Raw genomic sequence first — 27,251 nt, forward strand, 5'->3', positions numbered from 1 at the left:
TCCCAAGTACTGTTTAATGGAGAGATTTTTTTTCAACACTTGTTAATTGTAATAGTTTTAATCAGGGTGCGAATTGTACTTTTTTTGGTAATGTTAGTTTGTATAATGCATACTGAAGTGAATCAGTATTTATTTCAATTAACATCTAATTTATTAATAAAATGTATTTAAGTTTTCAGTGTTTTGTGGCATATTTAGTGTGTTCTGTATCCTCTGATTTCCGAGGTTACATTAGGTCAAACAATACAAAATATAATTTGATTTTACTTTTTCAATTCAATTCAAAAACGTTTAGGCTGTATCTAGAAACAAACACCTATTTTACAAGAAAACAGTCTTGCAAACACTTGCGTTGTCTATCGTTGCTCCTGATCTGCTGGTTTCAGACTTTTAAATGAATGTTTTCTCGCATATAGATTGATTGACGCTTTCACAATGGTATGAACCGTTATAGGGGTGGACAAATGTATATTTATATTACCAGTTCATTTAATTATTAACATTATTATTTAAAATACAGATCAGACTGAACTATTTCTCAGTATTAAAGGACTGACCCCCCATGCAGCTTGTTTTGACATGCTTCAAGGGGGATCAAACATTAATTAGGGGGTCAATCCTCTTCAAACCACCCTGGAATTTGCACCCTGGTTTTATTAACTAAATTATTTCGTCTTTGTCATGATGACAGTACATAATTTTACTAGTTATTTTGCAGAAATACTAGTATTCAGCTTAGAGCAATTTATAGGCTTAATCAACTAGATTAATTAAGCTAACTAGGCAAGTTAGTACATTACACACACACACTCTTATGTTAAGCCCAAAATGTTGTTAAAATATATAGACATTAATTGAAATAAAATGTTTGGTCTTGTTCAGAACTCCACTGACTTTCACTGTATTTATAAAAGCATATTTCCACAGTATTTCATTACTGCATTTCTTACTCTGTCAGGGCTCTGAAGCCAGTCTGGAGTATCCCGGATGGGCTCTGGTGGTGCTCTCCATGCTGATCATCGTGGCATCTCTCCCAGTGCCCATTGGCTACCTTCTGTCCTTCCTCCGAGGCGGACTGAACCTTCCAGTGGAGGAGGGAGAGATCCAGCCTCCGAGAGAACGATACTCCAAATGCAGTTCAGCCGAGCCGGAGCCAAACCACCATCACTGCCCGCTGGACCAAGAGCGAAATCGGCCCCACTCCGCCTTCTTGACACTGGCTCCCGAACACTACAGCCTGCTCTCGCAACAGGAGGATGGAGAGGAAGAGGAAGACACCGGGGTTTAGGGAAATACTGAAGATTCAATATTTATTGATCAGCATTTGGAGCTGTTTGATGGAGAGGAGGGAGGCGGACTCCATTTATTCTCATTATGCTAATGAACATTCGTAAAAAACATGTGTCAACTGTGCGGCCCTATTTAAGAGGGACACTTTATGCAAGCGCAACACTCATTAGCCCCTTTCACACAGTGAATTGCAATCAAATTACTTGATTTTATCATTTTTTTAAGGTAATTTGGTTTTTAAAAACAGCTAAATTCTGGAAAATCATTGGTAATGTTACAATTTTCATTCCATAAAATTGGCGGAAAATATTTTCCAGTATTTTTTATTATTGTTTTTTAGAGGGTCTGTTTACACATGATCTCCTGATGTTAATTTACCAATAATTTTCCAGAAATGTGCATATGTGTGAAAGGAGCTAATGAATTGCTTTGTCATTTGTGTGTTTTAAGTAAAGCCCTACACCAAAAGTGCCTTTTAATGAGTATAAACATTTCAGTCTAGAGATGTAACGATTCACTGCGAGCCAGTTGAAAATGATGCTAGAAAAACATGGATATGCTGATCTTTCTTTAAAACTAAAATAATCCAAGCTAAGAAAAAGCGCAGACAAAATATTAGTTAATTAAATAAAGATGCAAAATTTTATTTGTTTAATTTTTTTATTATTTAAAAAAAACATTTTAATTTGACCAAATTAAGTTAAATTTGACAAGGAAATGTACAGCATTTGAGAAATAATAAAAGGGCACTAGGTCATTTCTAAATTGCTTAAAACAAAATCAAATCATGGGATCAGAATCGCGAAATGTGAGTTGAGTGAATCGTGACATCTGTATGTAAATGTTATGTGAGGTTACAGATTTTCAAGCCTGATCTTATGGTCAATGCATTGGCAAATTAGTGGCTAATACATACTAATTGGTCACATTAAAATGTATAATTTTTTTCAAGAAAGTCTGTCTCTAAACATAACTGTTATTGGGGGTGTGACATCCAGTTGGCTTTTCCAAAGAACAAGATGTTACCTTTCTGAGCTATTAGAGTGATTATAGCTGGCTAGATGTGTAAGAAAATATCAGATTAGCAGAATTACTAGAATACTAATATTTTAAAATCTTACTTTTTCCCCATAAGAAAATTACATTTAGAGGTTAACATTTTTATTTGAGGATCACTCTGTTTGCCATTTATTATTAAGTTGGTTGAAATATAAAAAATAGATCTTTCATATTAATAGTAGAGTTGTTTAAAGTTCTGACATGAATTAAGTATGTTACGTTTGTAGTGTTCAGTGACAAAATGTATATTTTTAGAAAAGCCAAAGCCTTTTTAACTATTGTAATATCAAATGTTTTTCACTCTCTGACCATACAAGATGTGTAGGAAGATTTGTTTAGTAGAGCATTAACAACGATTTATAGCTGGAACTGTGACCTTTGATACTTTGATTCTGAAAGTACTGGTATCTGTTGACCAGCATTTTTAAGGACCACAGTTTCTGCTAGATGTTCTTTTAACAAATGAAAGTCACCTCCATCTTTGATAGCCTGAAGATGAGTAAAGAAACTATTACTAAACGATCACGTTAACGCTACAACACATCATTTATTCATCCACTCCAAATACTACAGATTCTATGCTTTTACAGTTAAAGTCAGATTTATTAGCCCCCCTGTTTATTTTTCTCCCCAATTTCTGTTTAACGGAGAGAAGATTTCTTCAACACATTTCTAAACATAATAGTTGTAATAACTCATTTCTAATAACTGATTTATTTTATCTTTGCCATGATGACAGTAAATAATATTTGACTTGATATTTTTAAGACATTTCTATATAGCTTAAAGGGACATTTAAAGGCTTAACTAGGTTAATTAGGTTAACTAGGCAGGTTAGGGTAATTAGGCAAGTTATTGTATAATGTTGGTTTGTTCTGTAGACTATCGAAAAAATATATAGCTTAAAGGGGCTACTAATTTTGAATTTAAAATGATGTTTAGAAAATTAAAAACTGCTTTTCTTCTAGCCGAAATAAAACAAATAAGACTTTCTCCAGAAGAAAAAATATTATCAGACATACTGTGAAAATTTCCTTGCTCTGTTAAACATCATTTGGGAAATATTTAAAAAAGAAAAAAAATTCTAAGGGGGGCTAATAATTCTGACTTCAACTGTATTTTGTTTTTCTTTTTAAATTATTGTTATTTTCACCCCACAGTTTAACTGGTCTAACACCACAGAAGTATTAAAAATAGATTAATAGTCCTTATGCTGTTTGCCACCATGCTGCTTAAGTCAATTACACTGAATGTGTTTTTTTTTATGGTGAGACGTGCCTTTTTGAAATGGTTTTCTATTGGCAGTGAGCATTTTGCATGCTGTTTATGCAGCCCGGATAGCTTGCATTCTAACTGAATCACATTAAAACTGAGCGCTCTGTGCACATTTAGTTGAAAAAAGTCAACACTATGTGTAAAAAGAGCCCGAGATGTCATGCGCTCCAGCACCAAGACTGATACAGTGGTTGCTGGTTGCTAAGCAACTTAAAAGTGCAGCGCACTGCTCTTTTCTAAAGTCGACTAAAAGGCAATGCAGTGTGCCTCGCTGAAAAGCACATTCTGTGTGATCGACACCAAAGGAGGCATGGATGAACACTAAATTGGAAGACAAATCTGGTCAAACATGCCGCATTTTAAAACATGGCTCATATTGCAATTTAAGCCACAACCTTACAATGCCAAACTGTGACTGCACCAGGAGAGAAAGCTTAACGTTCATATTAGGGATGCACTGATAGGATATTATTTGGGCCGAGACTTAGACCTACTACCTAAGACCTACTACCTTAGACCTACCTAAATGTTCACCCGATACTGATTTATTTTGCTTGAAGTACTACACAATAAAAGTGTTTTTTTCTCCATTCAATTTATTTCACTGAATATGGAGTGAATCCATTTAACATTTAACTGTCCAACTTTTTAAGAAGCACAAGATACAAAAAAAATATGACAATATGACAATCTTCAAAGTGTTTTAGCTATTTAATAATTCTTTTGACGACATTAACTTTTATTTAACACATAATAGAACGTATCTATTTAATAAGCTGAACAAATAAAGCCAGTGCTGTTGCTATAGGTCAGTTACACATTTTGTTGCTCCAAAAAAATATTGACTCGCAGTCAAGTTTCATTTATTGTCCAAGACGTTTTATCCCAAATCAACCAGTTTTGTGCCATCACTTAAACTGTCCACACCAGCTGCTTTACCGATGCACATCTGACATTTTGTACATATAATATTTAGTTTTTTGCTGTTGAATTTTTCAAAAAACTTTTTTATTATTATCTTTATTCCAGGGAGTTTAAAATTAATCCAAAAATCGGTGCATCCCTAGTTCATTTAGTGCATGGAATGCCGTTGCCTTACTGAAATCAGAACAATGCAGAACCGTTTAAATGACTGCTACACTGATGCTCAGGTCAACTCGTACAGTTCTGTGAACACACACACAGAAGCAGCTTCACTTCGTGGTCCTTGAATAGTTTGGGAGCGATTTTGGTCCGTTTCGTGCTGACCAGAAAGATTTTAGTCTATATTTTAGACTGATCCACAAGAGAGGTTTTAGTCGTTAGACTGAAAATGAAAGCTTCTTTTATGCTGTTGTTCATGCTTGGATTTGTGTAAATACAGTACAGTTGGGGGGTGTCTGCATGCTCACTTCCCTTTGAAGTATTCTCTTGGTTCATTCACTTCTGTTGTAATATACATTAATTTAACATTGTATGCAGTATAGTTTGGATATATACGAGTGAGTGTGTGTCTGTGTGTGTGTGTGTGTGTGTGTGTGTTAAAACAAAGATTTTGTAATTACTATTGCAATTTTGTGCTAACCTAAGCATTGCTGTATATCTAGTCTGCGCCAAATAAAAAGATATTCCCCCCTTTATTAATGTTGATAATATTGTCCTTTGTTATACTTTCATTCATTCATTTTCCTTTGGCTTAGTCCCTTTAATTATCAGGGGTCGCCACAGCGGAATGAACCGCCAACTCATCCAGCATATGTTTTACACAGCGGATGCCCATCCAGCTGCAACCCAGTACTGGCAAACATCCATACACTCTCATTCACATACATACACTATGGACAATTTAGTTTATTCAATTCACCTATTGACCTTGACCGGAAGTGCGCTCGTTTTTGCGATTGTTTTAGAACTTCAGAAAATGGTCAAACTACTTGCTCTACAAACAAGTGTTTGCATGACTGTACAAACAAAATAGAATAATATAATTAGAAAACATCAGTTTGCAGCATCAAGCAGCAAAACGAGCTGTTTTTAGTGTCTAAAAATGAATGGAAGTGAATGAGACCGGAAGTCTCAAGACAAACAGATTCAAATGGCTGCGCCTGCTCATACATGGAGAATAAGGTGAATAGCACAAGTCTTTGGACTGTGGGGGAAACTGAACTATAATGTCAACTGGCCAAGCCGGGACTTGAACCAGTGACCTTCTTGCTGTAAGGCAACAGTGCTAACCACTGAGCCACACTGTCGCCTATCATACTTTACATCAAGATGCGACTTACAGGGGGGTTTGGGGGGGATTGACCCCCCTAATTAACGCTTCATCCCCCCTGAAGGTCATCTAAATAAAAAGTATGGGGGGGTCAGTTCTTTAATAGTAAGTAATAGCTTTCTCTGATCTATATCTTAAATATAAATATTTAAAAATGTATAATATAAATATACATTTGATCCCCCCTATAACGGTTTATACCATTGTGAATGCACAATGCGCCAATTAATGCTAGGAAAAATATCATTCAACAGTCTGAAACTGGCAGTTCTAGAGCACAGAAAGACATCTTAAGTGTTCACAAAACACATTTCTTGTAAAATAGGTGTTTATATCTGCATGTAGCCTTAAAAAAAAAGAAAAATTATACACATAATTTGTATAGTTTGACCTACAGTAACCTCTAAAATAGTCACTAAATATCCCTCAAAACACTGAAAACATATATATTTATTAAAATAATTTGCTGTAATTTAAATACATTCATTAAGTTGATTCACTAAAGCATGAATTACCAAACTACTACCAAAAAAAGGTTTTGGCATGTGTTACATTAGTTAACCTGAAAAATAATACAGCATTTGTTAATCCTTGTCAAAGTTAATTTCAACATTATTAAATAAAGCCATTGATTTTAAAATAGTAACAGTAAATATTCACTGGAACTGAGAGCTGATATGAACTGACCATGAACAGCAGTATTTTTATTAAATAATAAGTGTAATACCATAACTATCATGTACCAATATTTAGCATTTTACATTTAAAGATGTTTGATTACTGCTTACATAAATATTACACACACAAGCATGCATACAAACACACACATGGGCTCTAGGCTATATATACAGTGCTCAGCATAATGGAATACACCCCATTTTGAAAATTATAATTTTTCTCCATTTCTCAAGGAATACAGGCAATGTATTTTGCTGCATTTAAACAAAAGAGATTTATTAAACAGATATATTTATTAAAATAATATTTTAGTCACCAAACATGTTTCGAAATTGAAAGATTATTAAATTCAAGCTAAATTTAGCAAAAACAAATTACAAACTACAAAATTTCAACTAAATATTTCCATTTGTTTGCTTCTCTTGATTTTTCCTCTTTTTAAATTTATATTTAATATTTTTCTATAACATAAATTTGAATGTACTGGTTTTTGGATCGTTATCGTAAGTTATTTTGTTAGATAAGCTCCATATTTGGCTTCAGTACTGACTAATAAAATGTATATCCACAAGCTTCCTATTAAAATATGAATTTAAAGACAGATTTGTGAGAAGTGTACTTATATATGCTGCTTAAACACACACACACACACACACACACGCACACACACACACACACACACACACACTCACACACACACATACATTATTTATACATAATTTATATATATATGATATTCATTACCTTCAACAGCTAAATACCAGGAGTTTCAAATAAATCATCGCATTTGTAAACATCAAGTAAACGCAAGGTGGCGATAGACTCACCAGAGACTGCACACAGCGACTTCAGATGCGTCAGTGGTGCTGAGAGACTGCGCCCAAGACGTACACGTAGCTTTCATTTACAGGTGACACAAATTGTGTGATAAGAAGTTAGACAACCTCGTTAGTGTACAAAAAAAGAAAAGAAAAATAGAAACTTCTTATAGAAACTTAGACAAACGACAGAAATTACCAAAATATTAAAATTAGTCTTGAATGAAAGAATGTGAGCTTGACTGACTGATAAATAAATTGATTAGCCCATAAATTAGGAAACAACAACTAGTACAATATTGTGTGTTTTGAATGGCCTAGGTTAAACGCAATATATAGTAATTTTCTTACATTGACTATTAATTAAGATACGTCTAAAGCAGAAATCAGAAAGAGCTATAGGCCTATTGCCAGGTTTATTCCCACATTTGAGGAATTTATTTTCGTGACAGAGCTTTCACAGTGCAACAGAATTACTGTGACAGGACAAAAAAACAGATAATAAATATATTTTAAAAATAGAAGTAAATAGTGAACGCAAATAGCCTATGTAAATTGACAAGTGTGCTGGATGTGCAGCTGTTATGTGCAAACTGGCATGTAAAGTATGTTGTTCAATAAATAAGTGCGTGTAAAAAGTGGTGATGTTTTTTTCACATTTACTATCATAAGGTGTTCGTGAGATGGATTGCCTGAGGGAAGAAACTGTTTCTTTGTCGGGCTGTTCTGGTGCGCAGTGCTCTGTAGCGTCGACCTGAAGGTAAAAGTTCAAAGAGGCAGTGTGCTGGGTGTGAGGGGTCCAGAGTGATTTTGGCAGCCCTCCTGCTCGCTCTGGATAAGTACAGTTCTTGGAGAGAAGGGAGAGATATACCAGTGATTCACTCAGCAGTCCGAACTATCCGACGTAGTCTGCGGAGCTCAGATTTGGTAGCTGAATAAGAGTTTGTTTACAACCTTGTAGTCTATATTAATCTGCTTGCGATTTGCGACTATTAGTGTGCTAACGTCTAAAGAAAGTTTCATGTATTGAGAAAAAACATCATTTCTTGATATAATTAGAATAAAAAGGATCTGACAATCCAAAAGTCAGTCTGTCACTGCGAGGTGCCTTTTCAAAAGCTTGTTAAAGGGATAGTTCACCCAAAAATTTAAATTGTCATAATTTACTCACGAAAAAGGAATTCAGAAATCAAGGCAAACATTCTTCAAAATATCTTCTTTAGTGTTCAGCAAAATAAATAAAATCATGAAGTTTTGAAACCACTATTGATGTGTTGGGTAAAAAAGTGATATAGGCTATTATGAACTTAATTGCATAATGAACAACACATCCTTTCACATGAGTAATGTTGTAGAAAGTGTTTTTATTTTTGCGTTTTTTTTTTTTTTAAATATTAAGATAGGTTTAAGATTGTACACTAAAAATGATATGATCAATTAGTCCTGACAGCATATAATTTTAGTTTATTGTAACTTATTAAACTAATGTTCTAACTTAAAATTTTAAGCTGAACCAAGTTAACTTTATTAGTCAGTTGAACTCAGTTGAACAGTCGTAACTTATAAAATTAAGGCAACCAGGATTTTTTACAGTGTACTTTTTAATGAACACAATATGTGCGTTTGAGGTACCAACATGGATACTTGAGGTGTAAACCGGCACCGTATTTCGTTTTTTTTTAAGTAACTAAATGCTTTTTACAGTATTATACAATAAAATGTTATTTTTTTCCCCTTTTAGATCATTTTTTGCTATTTTTTTTCTGAATTATGGTGATAAGAAGAGCATCCCAAAATCCACTCAATAAAAACCTTTGACTGTAATATGCCAAATAAATAAATATACAAGAATTTTCATATTTGTGCTAGAAATGTATGCACATTAGCACATATTAAATGTAATACTGCCACATTTGCATATTCAAACATCACATTTTATAAAACTCATAATAACAATTCTCAATGTAATTAATGGGGAAAGTACAGTGAAAACGATCAGTTACGTTTCGTTTAGTCCTGTTCACCTGTCTTGCCTAAAAGTGATAGTTCACCAAAATTAAAATTCTCTCATCAATTATTCTCCCTCGTGTGGTGGCTGAGACCAATCAACTTTCATAGTAGAAAACAAATTAATATGGAAGTCAATAGGTGCCAGCTACCAAAATATCTTCGTCTGTGTTCAAGAGTAAAGAACCCAAGTGACAGACAGAGAATGCAGGCTGACGTTAGAGGGATAAATTAACAAGAGAAAGGGCATGCACGGGACAGGAGCACACCGGTTAATTTTAAGGCAAATTGTTTACAATTTTTTAAGTAACTAAATGCTTTTTACAGTATTATACAATAAAATTCGATTTTTTTCCCCTTTTAGATAATTTTTTGCAGGTTTTTTTCTGAATTATGGTGATAAGAAGAGCTTCCCAAAATAAACTCAGTAAAAACCTTTGACTGTAATATGCCAAATAAATAAGTAAACAAGAATTTTAATATTTGTGCTAGAAATGTATGCACATTAGCACATATTAAATCTAATACTGCCACATTTGCATATTCAAACATGACATTTTATTAAACTCATAATAACAATTCTCAATGTAATCAATTAATGAGGAAAGTACAGTGAAAACGATCAGTTACGTTTTGTTTAACCGTTCACCTGTCTTGCATGAAGTGATAGTTCACCAAAAATAAAATTCTCTCATCATTTATTCTCTCTCATGTGGTTCCTGAGACCAATCGACTTTCCTAGTGGGAAACAAAGTCCTCTAAAAGTCAACGGGTGCCAGCTACCAGCATTCTACAAAATATCTTCTTCCGTGTTCATCAGAAACAACCCCAGTGACGGACATAGAAAGAAGCAGGCTGATGTTAGAGGGATAAATTAACGAGAGAGAGAGAGAGAGAGAGAGAGAGAGAGAGAGAGAGAGAGAGAGAGAGAGAGAGAGAGAGAGAGAGAGACTCGGGCGCGCGCGGGACAGGAGCACACCGGTCGGACTCGGAAGTCGCGAGGATGGAGATCCGTCCGGACCGCTTTAAAGCCCAGGCAGGGAAAACTTTGGGGAAAATACACAGGTGAGCAAATATTTCAATAGCTTTAAGGAACTTTTCTACTTTCAGAAGTAGTTTTATTTTTTAGGCTGCTCGTTTAAATGGTGTCTTTCGGTTACGCTGTATTTCTTATTATGGTTTTAAAACTAGAATTGGACATAATAGCGTTTAAAGTGAAGTTTGGAGTAGAGGTGTTAAGCAAAACATCTGTAACAGATAAAAAAGGGGGTGAGAATCTGTGACAATTTAGTGAAAAGTCGTATACTGGCCTAAATCAAGAGCATTTTAGCCAAAAAGTGTTTGTTCTTCTAGTCAGTTATGTGCGTGTCCAGCTTGATGAAGTCAGGAGCAAACCCTTGTCGTGATTGAATCTCAGTCAAAGGTGTTCTTATGTAATCAGTTTGTACGTAACGCATCCACTCTGTCCAATTGAGAAGATTGTCCAGATGGATCAGATTAGGTTTACCCGCTGCCGCAGACATCCGACGACTGGCGTTTGGCGTTTTACTATCTCCCCCATTTCTCTCGCTCTCTCTCTGGTATATGTGCGCGTGAGCAAGTTCGCATTTCACATGAACTCCATTATTCCACCTGAGAATCAGGTATAATCGCGCGCATCACCGCACAGCACGCGCGTCCCGGGACACACAAGCTCTGATTCCACGCACTAATTCATAAAGCGGAGCGCGCTCAAAGAGAACAGGAAGTTTTCCTGACCATTGACCAAATTTGGACTTCCTACGTCATAAGTACTTAGTATGAAACGTATTAGATGTAAACGGTCAATAATAAACATATTAGAAGTAGCACTAAAAATTGTACGATAATAAAACTGGTTAAGCACAAACAATTCCTGCGAGATGGAAAATAAAAAAGTAATTATTTTTAATAGCTAAATAGCATAACACTTTGAAATAATGGTACATTTGTTTGTTAGTTAATATGTTTATTACCATTAACAATCTTATACAGCATTTATTAATCATAATTCATAAACATTTGCAATTTAATTATTTAAAACTTAAATGTACTTGTTAACGTTAATGCAATGACTTTATTTTCATTAAGATGAATACAAAGAATGCTGTTCATTGCTTGTTCATGTTAGTAAATACATTAACAAATGAACAACTGTTAACGTATTTATTTTTAACAAGTATATATATGAGCCAAGGAAGTATTTTGTCATGACAGATTTGGTGTTAAGTACATTTGGCAGATGGGGGTGCCTTTTAAATACTTTACTGAAGCCTGTTAAGTCAATATCCATCTTAGGCACACATTCTGACTGGACGAACTGTCCTAAAGGTCAAAGCACATCCCAATTAAGTTTACTTGGAAAGTGTTTGATAAGCACTTATCAGTATTCAATATTACTAAAACGCTGGTGTGGAAATACCTCTGCTATGCATATCTGCTGTGAAAGAAATGCAAGTTTGTGTATTCTGTGCAATGTTGTTCGTTGGTTTTGGTGTTAAAGTGATAGTACTATTTTTTCCAGCTTACACACGTTTTCAAAACAGCATCACCTTTTTTTTAAAACTCCACACACAATTCCCAAAACTGCACACACAAAATGCCTCACATCTCTTTCAAAATGTAACACTGCATTCAAAATGCCATAAACACATGTCAGAATCAAGTGGCAACCTCCCGCTCTCCCTCGTGAAGCAACTACGGAAGTAACTGAAACTGCAATTCATGGAAATTCCCCTAGTCCTGGCTCCATTATAGAGCAGATTTCTATTGAGCCCACTGTTAAAATGGCCAACTTTACAGCAGAAAAATAGATGTTTACAGCCTGGTACAAAGAACGAATTTGGTTTATACAGCTAATATTACCCTCCATGACAACTGTGAGGGGGTGAATTTTTTATAACTCCTCTGTTTCATTTATATTAAGTTATATTAAGTCTGCATAATTAAGGGGCATGGCCACTTGAGTGACAGCTAGGTCACACTGGTCGGTCACTTCACCTCAGCTGATTCCGGCTGATTAGCTGCTGAGCTCGGCATATACATCGAATTTTTGTTTTGTTTTATGTGGTTTTACACAGTCAGTTGCCTTTTGGAATTATTTCCTACAATTATCAGATGATATGGCATGCTGTGTGCACTTAATTGTGCTCACAAACTATTTAAGTGGTCTCCATTTCCCAGGTGAGTGAAATTATATACTTATATACCATCTCTATAAATGTATTTGTTTGACTTAAGATCATTTATATTTTTCTTTAGACCTGTGAAGCACTCCAGAATCTGACAGATTGATTACCTTTGGCTATAAAACAGTCGTCTGAAGCGTTGTCATACAGTGTTATGCCTGGATTTCATAAGTAATCTTGCATTTACTAACACAGACTATATCTGAAGTGTTTGGAAGTAATTCGCGCTTTCCTCCTGTAGAAAAACATCATAAGAACAATGTTTAGTGGCTCAATATATTATAACAGTGTTTTTAACGGACCAAACACTTTATGGATATAGTGCACAACCAAACACAAGTGGTCAGAACACAAATGAGTCTCAGGTAATAAATTATTAAGCGTTTCTCCCAAAGAAAAGCATGTCTAAGCAAAATGCTAGCAGGCGTCTGTAGCTCCACTCACGCTCCGCCTCTTTGCCCTTGTTTGGTATCCACTGGTCGGTGTGGTGATGCGCGAACAAAATGGCGATGGTTGGCCACGCCTACTTGTTCACACACACATTCATACACTAAGGCCAATTTACTTTTCCAAATTCAATGGCATTTTCCAGTGTGCGGATTTTAATTTTATTTTGCCAGTATATATATTTTTAGCGTCACAGTGGTGCAGTGGGTAGCACTGTCACCTTATAGCAAGAAGGTTGCTGGTTCGAGCCTCGGCTGGGTCAGTTGGCATTTCTCTGTGGAGTTTGTATGTTCTCCTTGTGTTCGCGTAGGTTTCCTCCGGGTGCTCCGGTTTCCCCCACAGTCCAGAGACATGCACTATAGGTGAATTGGGTAGGCTAAATTTTCCGTTGTGAATGAGTGTGTATGGGTGTTTCCCAGTGATGGGTTGTGGCTGGAAGGGCATCTGCTGCATAAAACATATGCTGGATAAGTTGGCGGTTCATTGCGCTGTGGCAACCCTTAATTAATAAAAGGACTAAGCCAAAGAGAAAATGAATGAATGAATATTTTTTTGACTATCAAAGCCAATGGCTTATAAGTCAGCGAGGACCAATATTTCAGCTACAAATATTAATAAATCAAAAAGTCGTCTACAACTGGTGGCATGAAGGAATGTAAATTAACAGTAAAAGTAAGACTGAAAAGACACAATTGTGCAAATTTTGTTTATGCGCATACACATCGATGGGATTTTAGGTAGCAACTAAACATTTAAATCCAGCCCTGAAATAGCCCATCAGAAACACACATACACACCCACACACAGCTGTCGGCCCTACAAATCCCTGAACGCCCCCCCTCCCCATCAGACCCTCGTCCCTCACACACACACCAGCTCCTGCCTCTATGCGCACACTCACAGGATTAAACAAATGGCAGCACGCGACTCCCACTTTTTCACAGTGCTGCACGTGAGATTCACAGAATTGTTGTAATTGGAAGTGAGTTTAAAGCGAGACATTATGCAGGCAAAATGCTGCTTTTTCATGCATCTGTCAGTTTTAGGCCCTTCATAAAAGGTTATTTTCTGTCTAATGTTAAGAAATATTTCAAATTAAACTTGAGGGGCCCTATTATACACCTGGCGCAATAAGGCGGAAGACGTGTTTGGCGCGATTTGATGGTATTTTCAGACCAGCGCAACACTAACTTTCATGTTTTGTGCCATGTTGTTTAAATTGCTAATTCATTTGTGCCACTTTGTGGACTCATGGGTGTGTTGGTCTAAAATAGAGGCGTGTTAAGGTGCATTGTTGGTGCGATACTATTTTGAGGTACTGAAATAGACTGCGCCATTGACCATCTGAAAGCAGGTCTTCCATATGCAAATATCTTTACATTAGAAAACAAATTATTGGATTTGTTGGATTATTGGATTTGCACCAAGGATTGAAACATTACAAAAATTACTATATTCTACATAAATATAAAAAAACACTGCCTCCATGCCTTCGCCTCGGTGGGCTTTTTCAGTTTATTCATGACAATTTGCATTTGTATAATGTTATTATTATGAGTATTATTTATTATATGCATATTTATATTTGTTTTAATAAAATCGAGTTTAGATTTGTCCACCTGTCAGGTTTTGGAGATGTCTGCATCACCATATGGGACATAATAATAGGACATGAGTTTGGATATACCACACTTTGTTATAATTGTTCATTTATTCGTTGTCTGGAAATTGGGACTGAATATAGAAATAGTTTTGAAACAAATATTTGCGCTTAACAAACGAAATTAAATATGTATGCCAATAGATGTCTTCAGTGGAGTGCGTACAACATCGTTTCCTTAAAGAAGTAAAGTAAAGAAGAAAAGTAAAATAAAGAGAAAGTAAAGATGCTAAATGGAAGAGGCTCATTCTTTATCCTCATGCTGCAGATGGTCTGTTTAACTATTTTCTCGCTAGTGAAGTATTCAGTTTTTACATTTTAGCACCTTTACATACATCAAACCTCAGTTTACATCTGTATTCTTACTTGGTTATTTTATTATAAAAAAGTGAATAAACCCGTTGCCTTAAAATGATTAAGTAAAATTTTTTTAAAGATAGACTTTAAGATTTAGGCTTGTTTGCAGTATTCTCTTGCTGTGATAAGAGCATCCCAAAATAGACATTTGACTCTAACATGGAAAATAAATAAATAAACAAACAAAAAATAATTTAATAATTCAATCATAATAAATAATAAACAATCATTTTAAACCTGACTTTAAATATGTGCTCATTTGCATACATTTCTAGCACAAATATAATTAAATGGTTCCATATTTGCATATTTAAACATGACATTTTAGAAAACTCAATAAAAACGGTTGCAATTCTTACTGTAACCAATGGATGGGAAAGTAGTCAAAACCATCAGTTAAGTTTTGTTTAACCCTGTTTCACCTTAAAGTGATAGTTCACCTAAAAAGGAAATTCTGTCATCATTTATTCTCCCTCATGTGGTTGCTGAGACCCATTACTTCCATGGTAGGGAAAAAGATTGCTATGGAAGTCAATGGGTGCCAGCTACCAGCATTCTACAAAATATCTTCTTCAGTGTTCAACAGTAAAAAGAAACTCAAACAGGTTTTGAACAAGTGAAGGATGTGTAAATGAAAGCATTTGAAGAATTTGTTTTCTACAGATGGCTTGTCAAGCCCACCCACCTGTGTGAGGCAAACTTCATAAATGCACAATGTTTTTTATTTGTTTGTTTTTATGGAGAGATATGGAGTGGTTGTAAGAAAACTTCTGGTGCAAATGTCAGAAATATGAGAGAGTATGGTTTCTACAAGTGGTTTGTCATGCCCACTCACTCAATTGCATTATGTTTTGAGGTTTTTCGTGTGCTGTGATGGGAAGTTTACACTGCCTGTAGTTGTTCTTTTGTGCATGCTGATGCTGATGAAACAGATCTTAATTAAAAATCTGATTTAAATTATAAATATTGAAGTGTTTAATGTCGAGCCATTCAATTGGATCCGTTCTACAACAAAAGGCCCAAGAAAAACGGTTGACAAAGACCAATATACTTTAGTTCAGGATTTTCTATACGTCGTCTCCTCCCAGGTTTACATAAAGGCACTGATATAATCTTTCCTATCGCCAATTACATTTCATTCCAGTGGTAGTTTTTTAAATGCATCATGCTTTGTGTTCTTAAATGCTTATGCCAGTGTTTCCCAACCCTGTTCCTGGAGGCACACCAACAGTGCATATTTTGTATGTCTCCCTCATCTGACCCATTAACCTCAGGTTTTGAAGTTTCTTTATGTTCTGATGAGTTGATTTGGGTGTGTTTGATTAGAAAGAGCTTGAAAATGTTTACTGTTGGTGTGCCTTCAGAAACAGGGTTGGGAAACACTGGCTTATTCTATAGTATGGTTAATTAAATGCTTAAGTACATGTTTTGCGATGCAGGTTTTAGACATTTATTTGTCAGAAATGACAATATAGCTTCCCATATTACTAAGTAAATGGAGCAGGGTTGTGTTGCCCAAATCCCGCACCCACCCGATGGGCGTGGCCTAGATTATAATGCGTTGGACTATGGCTCTATACCGAGCATTGCAATTCACTCCATTCTTAGAAATTAAAGTGAACCATCTTTGTATATCTACAGTATAGTCTTTGCCTTGTGTTTGTGTTTTCCCGCCTGTTGTTTGTTCTTGTCAATTGAGAAATTACAGTGTGCCGCGGGCTAAAATCGAACTTACTAAATACAAATAGCTTAGTCCGCACACTGAACGTCTCAATGTACTCTACTCCTTTAAATATAGTATGAAACTCTGTCAGAAGTTCGTGCTGGAAGTAAAGTGCTGATGTGGATTTCTGACTCCCTTCTTTAAGCCGTGAGACTCTTTGTCCCTGATATTTTCTAGAGAAAGCATCAGCAGCTGATTAATCATTTAAAGCTCAGCGATGCATCTTCTCCTACTGTTTCAGCCACATCACACCTGCAGTTTTCCCTCTGTCATCCGTATACTCCATCCCTCCAGCTCAGGCTTCACATTCTGCCTCTCCTCAATCAGCAGCGCATGACATTTCAGCCCCATGGAATTTAAAATAGATACTCTTAATATCTCCATCCATGTGCAGCACAGGAAAAGTCATTTTTCTGAAACATTAATAATAATTGTTTTTATAAAAAAATATACAGTATAAAATATTTACATTTAAATATTTATGTTTACATATCAAATAAACTCACTGGCCACTTTATTAGCTACACCTCTTCAACTGCTCGTTAACACAAATTTCTATTCAGCCAATCACATGGGAGCAAATCAATGCATTTAGGCATGTAGACATGGCCAAGACGATCTGCTGCAATTCAAACAGAGCATCAGAATGGGGAAGAAAAGTGATTTAAGTGACTTTGAACATGGCATGGTTGTTGGTGCCAGACGGGCTGGTCTGAGTTTTTCAGAAACTGCTGATCTACTGGGATTTTCACGCACAACCATCTCTATGGTTTACAGAGAATGGTCAGAAAAAGAGAAAATATCCAGTGAGCAGCAGTTCTGTGGGCACAAATGCCTTGTTGATGCCAGAGGTCAGAGGAGAATGCCAGACTGGTTCCAGCTGATAGAAAGGCAACAGTAACTTAAATAAGCACTCGTTATAACCGAGGTCTGCAGAAGAGCATTTCTGAATGCACAAGGGGAAGGATCGGCATAGGACCGCGAGGTGGGAATCGAACTCGGGTCGCTGTGAGCACCGGAGTGCATGTGTCGACGCACTAACCACTACACCACTGCCACCAACCAGACTGATTTCTTGAACATGACAATGAGTTCACTGTCCTCAAATGGCCTCCACAGTCACCAGATATCAATCCAATAGAGCACCTTTGAGATGTGGTGGAACGGGAGATTCGCATCATCTGACAAATCTGCAGCGAACTACGTGATGCTATCATGTAAATATGGACCAATATCTCTGAAGAATATTTCCAGTACCTTGTTGAATCTATGCCATGAAGGATTAAGGAAGTTCTGAAGGCAAAAGGGGTCCAACCTGGTACTAGTAAGGTGTACCTAATAAAGTGTCCGGTTAGTGTATGTATGCTATATTTATGCTATATAAATTAATATTTATATAGCAAAAATATAGCATAAAATGTTTTTTCGGTGGCATCATAATTATATATTTTTTTATGCTGCAGGACGCATTGTACAATAATTGTAAAAAAAAAAAAAAAGTAGTTTAGTTGTAAAAACTATATTATATAAATGAAGATGATATATCATTTTAATCATATAAATGTCTGCTGTGGCAGAAACAATCAAACATATTAGACAAATTAATTTCTTTGTTCCATAATAAATGTAATCTGTGCTCTCATTCTCAAAAAAAAAAAGGTAAACAAAAAAAAATTATTAGAATTAAATTAAATTAAATTAAATTAAATTAAATTAAATTAAATTAAATTAAATTAAATTAAATTAAATTAAATTAAATTAAATTAAATTAAATTAAATTAAATTAAATTAAATTAAATTAAATTAAATTAAATGTGGAAGCCAATGGATATTAAAGTCTTTTGATAACCCAAATTCTTCAAATATCTTTTTTGTTTGACAGAACTAACAAATTTAAAAATGATATAGGTATACCCACCAACTTATCTATGAATGAATGATGACAGAAGATGATAATACTAATAACAATAATAATAATAATAATAATAAATAAATAAAACAGTAAAAAAATACAAATAAAACTCCAATACCATGGCCAGACACTTCCCAGCAAACAATTTTACATTTAATGGACGTCTAATAGACATTAAACATAGACAGCTTGGCTAAAACAAGGCTAAACTTGGGCAGTCAGTGAAAATCTAATAGACATGTAAGAATAGCCCAAAACTAGTCGTCAAATCGACAGACTAGACTGACTTTATACGTGTAGTCATTCATTTCTGTCTATTTGATTTGGCCTATTCTTAGACGTCTATTAGATTTTCACTGACAGCCCAAATTTAGCCTTGTTTTAGCCAAGACAACTATGTTTAGATGTCTATTAGACATCTTTTATTAACAAATAATGCTTGCTGGGTAGCTTGCACAGATAGATTTTTACAATCGTTTGTTGTTTCGGTTTCACATGTCGACTATTGCCTGCTTATCTGAAAGCATGTGAAGGTCAGACTGCTGGGATGTGTGCGTGTGTAAGTTTGTGTGTGTGCATCTGAATATGTGTGTGCGTGTCAGGAGGGGGGGAAGTGTCTCCCCAGGTGACACAGTCCCACCGAGACCCAATCTGTTCAATAGACGCAGGGGAGGGTCAGCGGAGTTTGCTACACACACACACACACACACACACACACACACACACACACACACACACGCGCGCACACACACGCACACACGCACACACAAACACACCACACACCCTAGAACAGAAAGAAATCATGTAGGGGAGGGAAAGAGATTTGTGGATCAGGTTTTAATCTGTTACCTTCACACACAGCACCATCAGAATTAAATGAAATTAACCAAACGGGGTCAAAACAGCAAGCGAACACCTCTCCGATCACGAAACTCCAGGAGAACAGAGAGTCAAGATGATAAAAGGATGATGAACCTGAACGTGGATGAAGTGATGGGTTGATAGAGAGGGGGGAAACTGTGGGATTATGTAATTTTTTTACTGTTGTGCTTCATCCTCTTACAGCGAGATTAAATGCGGAAAGAGTGCATGTGTGTCAGTGTATGTTTGATGTGTTCGAGTGAGCAGAAGAGCTTTGGTGCCAGCAGAAATCTACACACATCTCACATATCAACTGCAGTCAATCGACGAGTTTGATATCTGACGATGGCCACATTTACTGTAAACCACACAATAGATTTGTCATTGAATTTGAAATTTGAACTTGTTTATTTGACAGGGACATGCACAACAATACACTGACCTTAAAAAGGAAATGTGTTGTGAGTCAGGCTTTAGCAAAAACGGCTATTTTTCACCTGCAGTCCCTGGACAGATACACATAAGCCTGTTGCAATAATCAATATGTGGACTTTTTGCACAACACATGGGCATGGCCTCAACCATTTTGATGATGCAGTATATATTGCCCATACATAAAAACAGTATAGCTGATTGTGCAACATCCCTATCTCTATTGGAGTTAGTGTCAGTATGGTTAAAAACACTCGATAAATTGTGATAAATTACTATACACTCTCAGAAAAAAAAGGTACACAGTGTTATAAATGTTCCTTAAGGAATAGTTTTGTACCTTTGTAAAAGTTGTACCTTATATAGTACAGAAAAGACCTCTTATGATACTGTTCTGTACTTTTTATGGTACAATTGAAATGGAGATACACAATTGTTCTCATAAAAAGGTACATAAGTGTTGGACAACTCGTTCTTTATTACAATATCTATGAAAATAAATATGACTGGAAAGGCAAAGTGATTTTATGAATAATTTCCATGATTGAACATGAATCTCCTAAACATTAATTATTAAGTTCTATAAAACAAAACTACTGGTAAAACTAAACTATAAGTATTGTAAACTAAACATTTAAGGCATTTCTAATAAACATTTGGTAAGCCTTTTCTGATTTCATTTTCATTATTAATATCCGCACCGTTTGGTGTTTGCTTTCCACTACACACATGAGCTGGCAAAAGTCCTGCATATGCAAAGTGTTCATGCAGACATTTTACTATTGTAAAAGTAATCAAACATTGTGCATATCTTGTTACAATACTTTTGCATAATTCTATTTCTATTTTAAAATTAAGTTAATTGAATTTACTTTTAAGTGATTACAAAGGTTTTGTGTGAAATTTGAAGAAAAAAAAAGATTTTTATTGTAGATGGGAGAATGCGTTTTCTGTAACATTTTTGTGAAGTGTTGTGAAACAGTTAGCCAAAAATAGATATTTTGATTTATGTTAAAGTATTTTTTATTCATTATTGTAAATGGAAAAGGTGCAAAAAATGTATTTGATGTTTTATTTTACTGAAAATAAATTTAATTAAATAGTTCTTGAAGGAACACATTTGACACTGTTAAGGTACAAAGTGTCTTGTCACTGTAGCGCTATACCTTCATTGATCAGGTTTGTAGCTTTGATGAAGGTACAATATTGTATCAGCAGGTTTTAGAAACCAAAGGTGCATTTAGGTTTCCCATGGTACAAATCATGTCCTTAAAGGTAGAAACTGCAATGGTACAAATTTGTTTCTTTGTCTTAAGGTACAATTCTGTTCCATAAAAAGGTACTGCCCCAGTGACAAGGGTTTTACCGTCCTTGGTACAACATTGTACCATTTTGTGAGTAGTGGAAAGCAAACACCAAAAGGTGCGGATATCAATAATTAAAATCTATTTATCAGAAAATGCTTACCAAATATTTATTAAAAATTCCCTAAATGTTTAGTTTACAATACCTATAGTTTAGTTTTGCCAGTTGTTTTGTGTTATAGAACTTAATAATGAATGTTTAGGAGTTTCTTTAAACATATGCTTTTAAACGAAGATTCATGTTTTAATATGGAAATTATTCATAAAATTACTTTGTGTTTCCAGTCATATTTCATTTCATAGATATTGTAGTAAAGAACGAGTTGTCCAACACTTATGTACCTTTCTATGAGAACAATTGTGTTCCTTCATATCAATTGTACTATAAAAGGTACAGAACAGTATCATAAGAGGTCTTTTCTGTACCATATAAGGTACAACCTTTACTAAGGTACAAAACTGTTCTTTAAGGAACATTATTTGTACCACGTGTACCTTTTTTCTGAGAGTGTAGTAGACTATAATGTACTGTCATCATGGCAAAGCCAAAAGAAATGAGCTATTTGAAAATAGTCATTAACATTACGTATAAAAATGTGTTGAATACTCCTTAAAACAGAACTTGGGAAATAAACAGCAAAAATCAGTCCAAGGCACTTGAAAAATGGAAAAAATATTAAAAAGCTATGTGAATTAAGGCTTTTTAATATTTTTTCCACATTGTTCGAGTGCCTCGGACTGATTTTTGCTGTTTATTTCCTATGAATCCCTTACCCAAAGAGCGCCGACACATTATTTAGGCTACCTCTGAGCACTTTTTGTTTGATTTTGGATTTTTATACAAGCACTTGGAAAATATTTTAAAAAAAAATGTCAAATTGCAAAGAAAGGCTAATCATTGATCTGACAATCATCTGCAAAACAATAATCTGTATGATTTTTTTTTTTTTATTAAAAAACCTTGTGACTTGTTGAACATTTAAAGAAATCTCTCATTCTGTACTCAGTCAATACTCTCTTTATGATATACTTCTTTTAAATAACTACTTACTTTATGGCTATTAAAAATATTGTTTCATAAAATATAATTGTGCATGTATGAATGTAGTTTAGATGTTTGTCATGTGACCCCACCAGCATCAGTTAAGTGTCCTCTCTGCTGTCACAGCTCTTCTCCTGTGGCCTCAACTTAATGGATGCCCAATCTCTATATATGTAGTATACACTACAAAAACAAGAGAGAGAGAGCGAGAGAGAAAGAGAGAGAGATATTGTATGCAGATTAATATTTTGAGTTTGATTTTATATGTATATCTTCACTTTAATTTTAGTTACAATTTTAGTACATTTCTTATATCTTATAGCATTGATTTATTACAGGTTCGAGACACCCTGGAGTACTTTTTTAAAGATTTTAACAGATTTGTGTGTGTGAGATGAGCATCAGTTACAGGGTTTCTGCAGATATCATAATGTCAAATTTAAAACTTTTTAAGGCCATTTTAAGACCATTAAGTATTAAATTGAAGACCTATATCACAATATCAAAAGCATGCATACACAAAGAGATTAGTGGTAAAATAAATGTATTCAAATCGAACAGTACTGAAGACAGGTTAGATGCACCATTGAAATCATGTCGCGCGCACGCAAAGCGAACATCCGCAAACACAGTGATGACAAGTTCAATAACATAAAGCTGATTGGCTATTGCATGTTGGTCTCATTTGTAGTTGTAATACCACAAATTACATTTGGACTAGTGAAATAAAGAACTACAACACCACGAAAACCAAGCAACAACAACAAAAAAGAATTTAAATGAGCATTACATGTAGCGTTACATTGACATTGGAAAAATAAGACCTGTGCAAAAATATTTAAGACCTAGAACAGCCAATTTCAGACTTTGTAAGACCTAAAATTTCGATTTTTTTAAGACTTAAGACCTCATGGAAAACCTGAGTTAAGACAACGTTAGCACCTGTCAGCTTTAACTGTGGTGAAAACTGGATAATTTTGAGCTTTTGTCAGCAAATTTTATGTTCCGGGTTTGAAAATTTTTTAGGGTGGGATCAAAACCGATGATGTAATGCGAATCTGCTATTGGAGTGATGATGCGTCGCTTTCTCATTATTATTCATAGCTGAGTTTTCTTATTCTATGAGAAGACCTTGCTTCTTAATTATTCATGACAGCATGTGCTTTCTGAAGGCAAGGCAGACCTGTCAAGCTGTGAGACCCAATGACTTGAGTCGTATGTGTTTGTTTCCATGATCCACAGGGTTTGTTGCATTTTTTTGCTGTGATTCTGTCAGGGCCGATACAGCAAAGCTGTTGTTTTTTTGCTGAGAGAGCTGTATGAGAATTGGAGATTGGTGGACTTTGACTTTTATCAGTTGAGTTTGTTACTATACAGACACATTGCCTATATCCATGCTGCCGTGTTCACCTATTTTTAAAATCCTCCAGCATTGCTGCAATGCTATCCACTGTGTCTGCATTCAGACCTGGGAATTGAGGAGGAGAGAAGTCCTCCTCATTTATAGTGTTTACATAAACACGATTATCTCTATAATGATATAACAAAACAGATTCTGCTTATGTGTATATGAAATTACGAATAACAAATGTAGCAGGACATTAAATTAATTACTTTTTATTTCTTTGCATTATAACTTTGTAAGCTATAAAATCAAGGCTCTCCTCATGGTTTATGTCTCATTTTGTGAGCCAACTGACAACAGTTGTTCGCTCCCCTCTTTTTCCCTGCCAGGCCTACTCCTCCCTCTGCTTGCAGAGCTCCATGGCCATCTTGGTTAAATGAAACTAAATAAAAATGAGAAGTGTTTCCTTTAACTTAAAACATTTTTTACATTTCACTAGCTTAAGTTTACTTTATTTATTCATTCATTCACTTTCCTTCAGCTTAGTCCCTTTATTAATCAGGAGTCACCACAGTTTAATAAACCGGCAACTATTCCAGCATATGGGTTATGTGGATGCGCTTCCAGCTACAATCCAGCACACCCTGTGTTGGCGTGGGTTTCCTCCAGGTGCTCCAGTTTCCCCCCCAGTCTAAAGACATACACTACGGCAAATTAGTTTATTCAATTCACCTTTAGCGCATGTCTTTAGACTGTGGGGGAAACTGGAGCACCCGGAGGAAACCCACGCCAACACAGGGAGAACATGCAAACTCCACACAGAAATGCAAACTGACCCAGTCAGGACTCGAACCAGCAACCTTCCTGCTGTGAGGCGACAGTGCTAACCACTGAGCCACCGTGCCACCCAGTTTATTTTATTTCAATCAATATTTTTGATCAATTCATTTTTAATTAATGGCAATAATTTTGGATAAAAGAATGAAAGTGCTCTGAGCATGCCTACTTTACTGTGGTTATTTACCTGGAGAACTGAAATCTTTAACATGCAAATGAGATTGATAAAACTATTAAACATTTGCTGAGATTGTGCTGTCATAATAGGTATGCAAATGTGTGTGTGTATCGAAGGTTATAGTCCCCCTTTGGTAACCTGTGTCAGATAAAATGCTGACAGAGAATAGATGTGAGTGGACAGGCCTTTGTGAGCATGTTTGTGGTTTATCCTTATAAAGTGTTTGTTGTAGCGAGACCCTCATATACCATCCCCTTCTGCACTGCACCTGTCTCTTATTAGATGGCCTGAACACACACACACATGCACACAATACACACACACACATGCACACACACACACACTTTACCCACTCAGACACACAAACACACACAATACATTCACACACACACACACACACACACACACACACACACACACACACACACACACACACACACACTCACACAGGCACATACACACACTGTACCACTCACACACACACACACACACACACACACACACACATACATAAACACAGACACTCTCACACATGTACGCACACACAAACACACAATACATTCTTACACACACAGACACACACACACACGCACACACACACACACACACACACACAAACGGAACAAAAGTCACCCCCACACAAATCTACCCACACACACACGTAGACACAAATCTACACACACATTTGTATGCTCACACACAAAAACTCATCCTCACACACACACCCCACATGCAAACCTACACACACACACACACACATAAACCTACACAAACACACACAAAAACCTATACTCATACTCCCCCCCGCCGACCGCCAAAATATCAATGGAGTGGCTTCACATCAACTCGGTAAATGTTCTTAAGTGGCCCAGCTAGAGCCCAGACCTAAATCCTAATAAACATCTCTGGAGAGATCTGAAAATGGCTGTACACCATCGCTTGATTCAACCTGATAAAGCTTGAGAGGTTCTGCAAAGAGGAATAGGCAGAATTCCCAAAGACAGGTGTGCCAAGCTTGTGGCATCATATTGAAAAAGAAATTAATGAATTTAATCTATTTTAGAATAAGGCTGGAGCATAAAAAATGTGGAAAAAGTGAAGCGCTATGAATACTTTCTAGATGCACTGTTTACGCACACACACAAACCTACACACACACACACACACGTATACAAACAAAAAAACTCATATTCACCCCCCCCCACACACACACAAACCTATACACAAGGAAGCGCACACACATATGTATACACACACTAAAAATAACTTAGGGGCTCGCATCCCACCCCCCATTCATACTCACACACCCTCACAAACAAACGTACACACACATATGTACACACACACACAAAAACTCATACTCACACACCCTAACAAACAAACGTACACACACACACACACAAAACCTCATACTCACACACCCTCACAAACAAACGTACACACACACACACACACACACACACACACAAATGCACACACATATGTATACACACACTAAAAAATTCATACTCGCATGCCTCCACGCACAAACCTACACACACACACACACGCACACACACACACACACACACACACACACACACACACACACACACACAGGTCAGCTAGTGCATGATGAACCGTGGAACGTCACGCAGAAATGCCTGATCCGTAATCCTGGATCCTCTTTTTCTCCAGTGGTCACATGGTCACTGACATGCAGATCTGAACTCAAGCACACAGTAGAACAACTATTAATTACAGCCAACAGTCATTCTCATTAGCACGCAGCATATGCGCCGCTGTTGGCAGCAATCTGTTTTAACTAGCTTTAACCTTAATTACACATCTTGTGAATGTGTGAGCGCTAAACTGCAGGCAAACCCACTTCATCTCGCTCTCTCTCTCTCTTTTTTCAGCTCATTTTTTTATCTCCGGAAGTCTATCATTTCTGTAATCCTAATCTGAGGGTGGAGCTACAGATTATCAGTGGATAAGTGAAAGAAAGGGGGTTGAAATGAAGGGAAGGGATACGGATGAATCCTGAGAGGTTTTTAGGTATAATTGAAACACATTGCTACTTTCTAATTTATTTACACACCCTTTTGTTTCCTCGTTCGTTTCCGTAGAACAAAGAAATTAATTAATTCCTAAGCATTGCAAGAATCTCCTGCTGATTTCTTTTTAGCAGGCTGTGATTGTGTTGTTCGAGGTTGAAGGGATTATAAGAGATCTGCTTTTGTAGGAACAGTCACAGAATGAGAAAATATATATATAGAGAGAGAGAGTGAAAGACAGGACAGAGAGAGAAAGAGAGAGATTAAGACGGATATAATGATACGTGTATATGAGATTCGTGGAACTCTGATGTAGTTTGGTTGGAAGGGTTGTTCAGAAAGTCTTTCCGCAGGTTACTTTGACCTGCGATTTTTCTGTAACACTTTGGGTCATACACCTGGCGCAATAAGGCGCAAGACGTGTTTGGCACGAGTTGATGCTATTTTCAGACCAGCACAACCCTAATTTT

At 36.0% G+C, this 27,251-nt stretch overlaps 2 protein-coding genes across 2 annotated transcripts in view; both read left to right on the plus strand.

Annotated features, from left to right (window-relative positions):
* Positions 1-5,243, plus strand: part of slc6a16a (solute carrier family 6 member 16a) — a 38,724-nt gene extending 33,481 nt beyond the window's left edge. Inside the window, exon 12 of the mRNA XM_056453233.1 lies at positions 959-5,243. Within this exon, the coding sequence (XP_056309208.1) occupies positions 959-1,288 (330 nt within the window). The 3' untranslated portion in view covers positions 1,289-5,243. The remainder of the gene's footprint in view (positions 1-958) is intronic.
* A 5,101-nt stretch (positions 5,244-10,344) lies between these two features.
* Positions 10,345-27,251, plus strand: part of slc17a7a (solute carrier family 17 member 7a) — a 47,908-nt gene continuing 31,001 nt past the window's right edge. Inside the window, exon 1 of the mRNA XM_056450398.1 lies at positions 10,345-10,446. Within this exon, the coding sequence (XP_056306373.1) occupies positions 10,385-10,446 (62 nt within the window). The 5' untranslated portion in view covers positions 10,345-10,384. The remainder of the gene's footprint in view (positions 10,447-27,251) is intronic.

The sequence above is a fragment of the Danio aesculapii genome, chromosome 3 (genome assembly GCF_903798145.1).
Source record: "Danio aesculapii chromosome 3, fDanAes4.1, whole genome shotgun sequence".
NCBI classification, from domain to species: domain Eukaryota; kingdom Metazoa; phylum Chordata; class Actinopteri; order Cypriniformes; family Danionidae; genus Danio; species Danio aesculapii.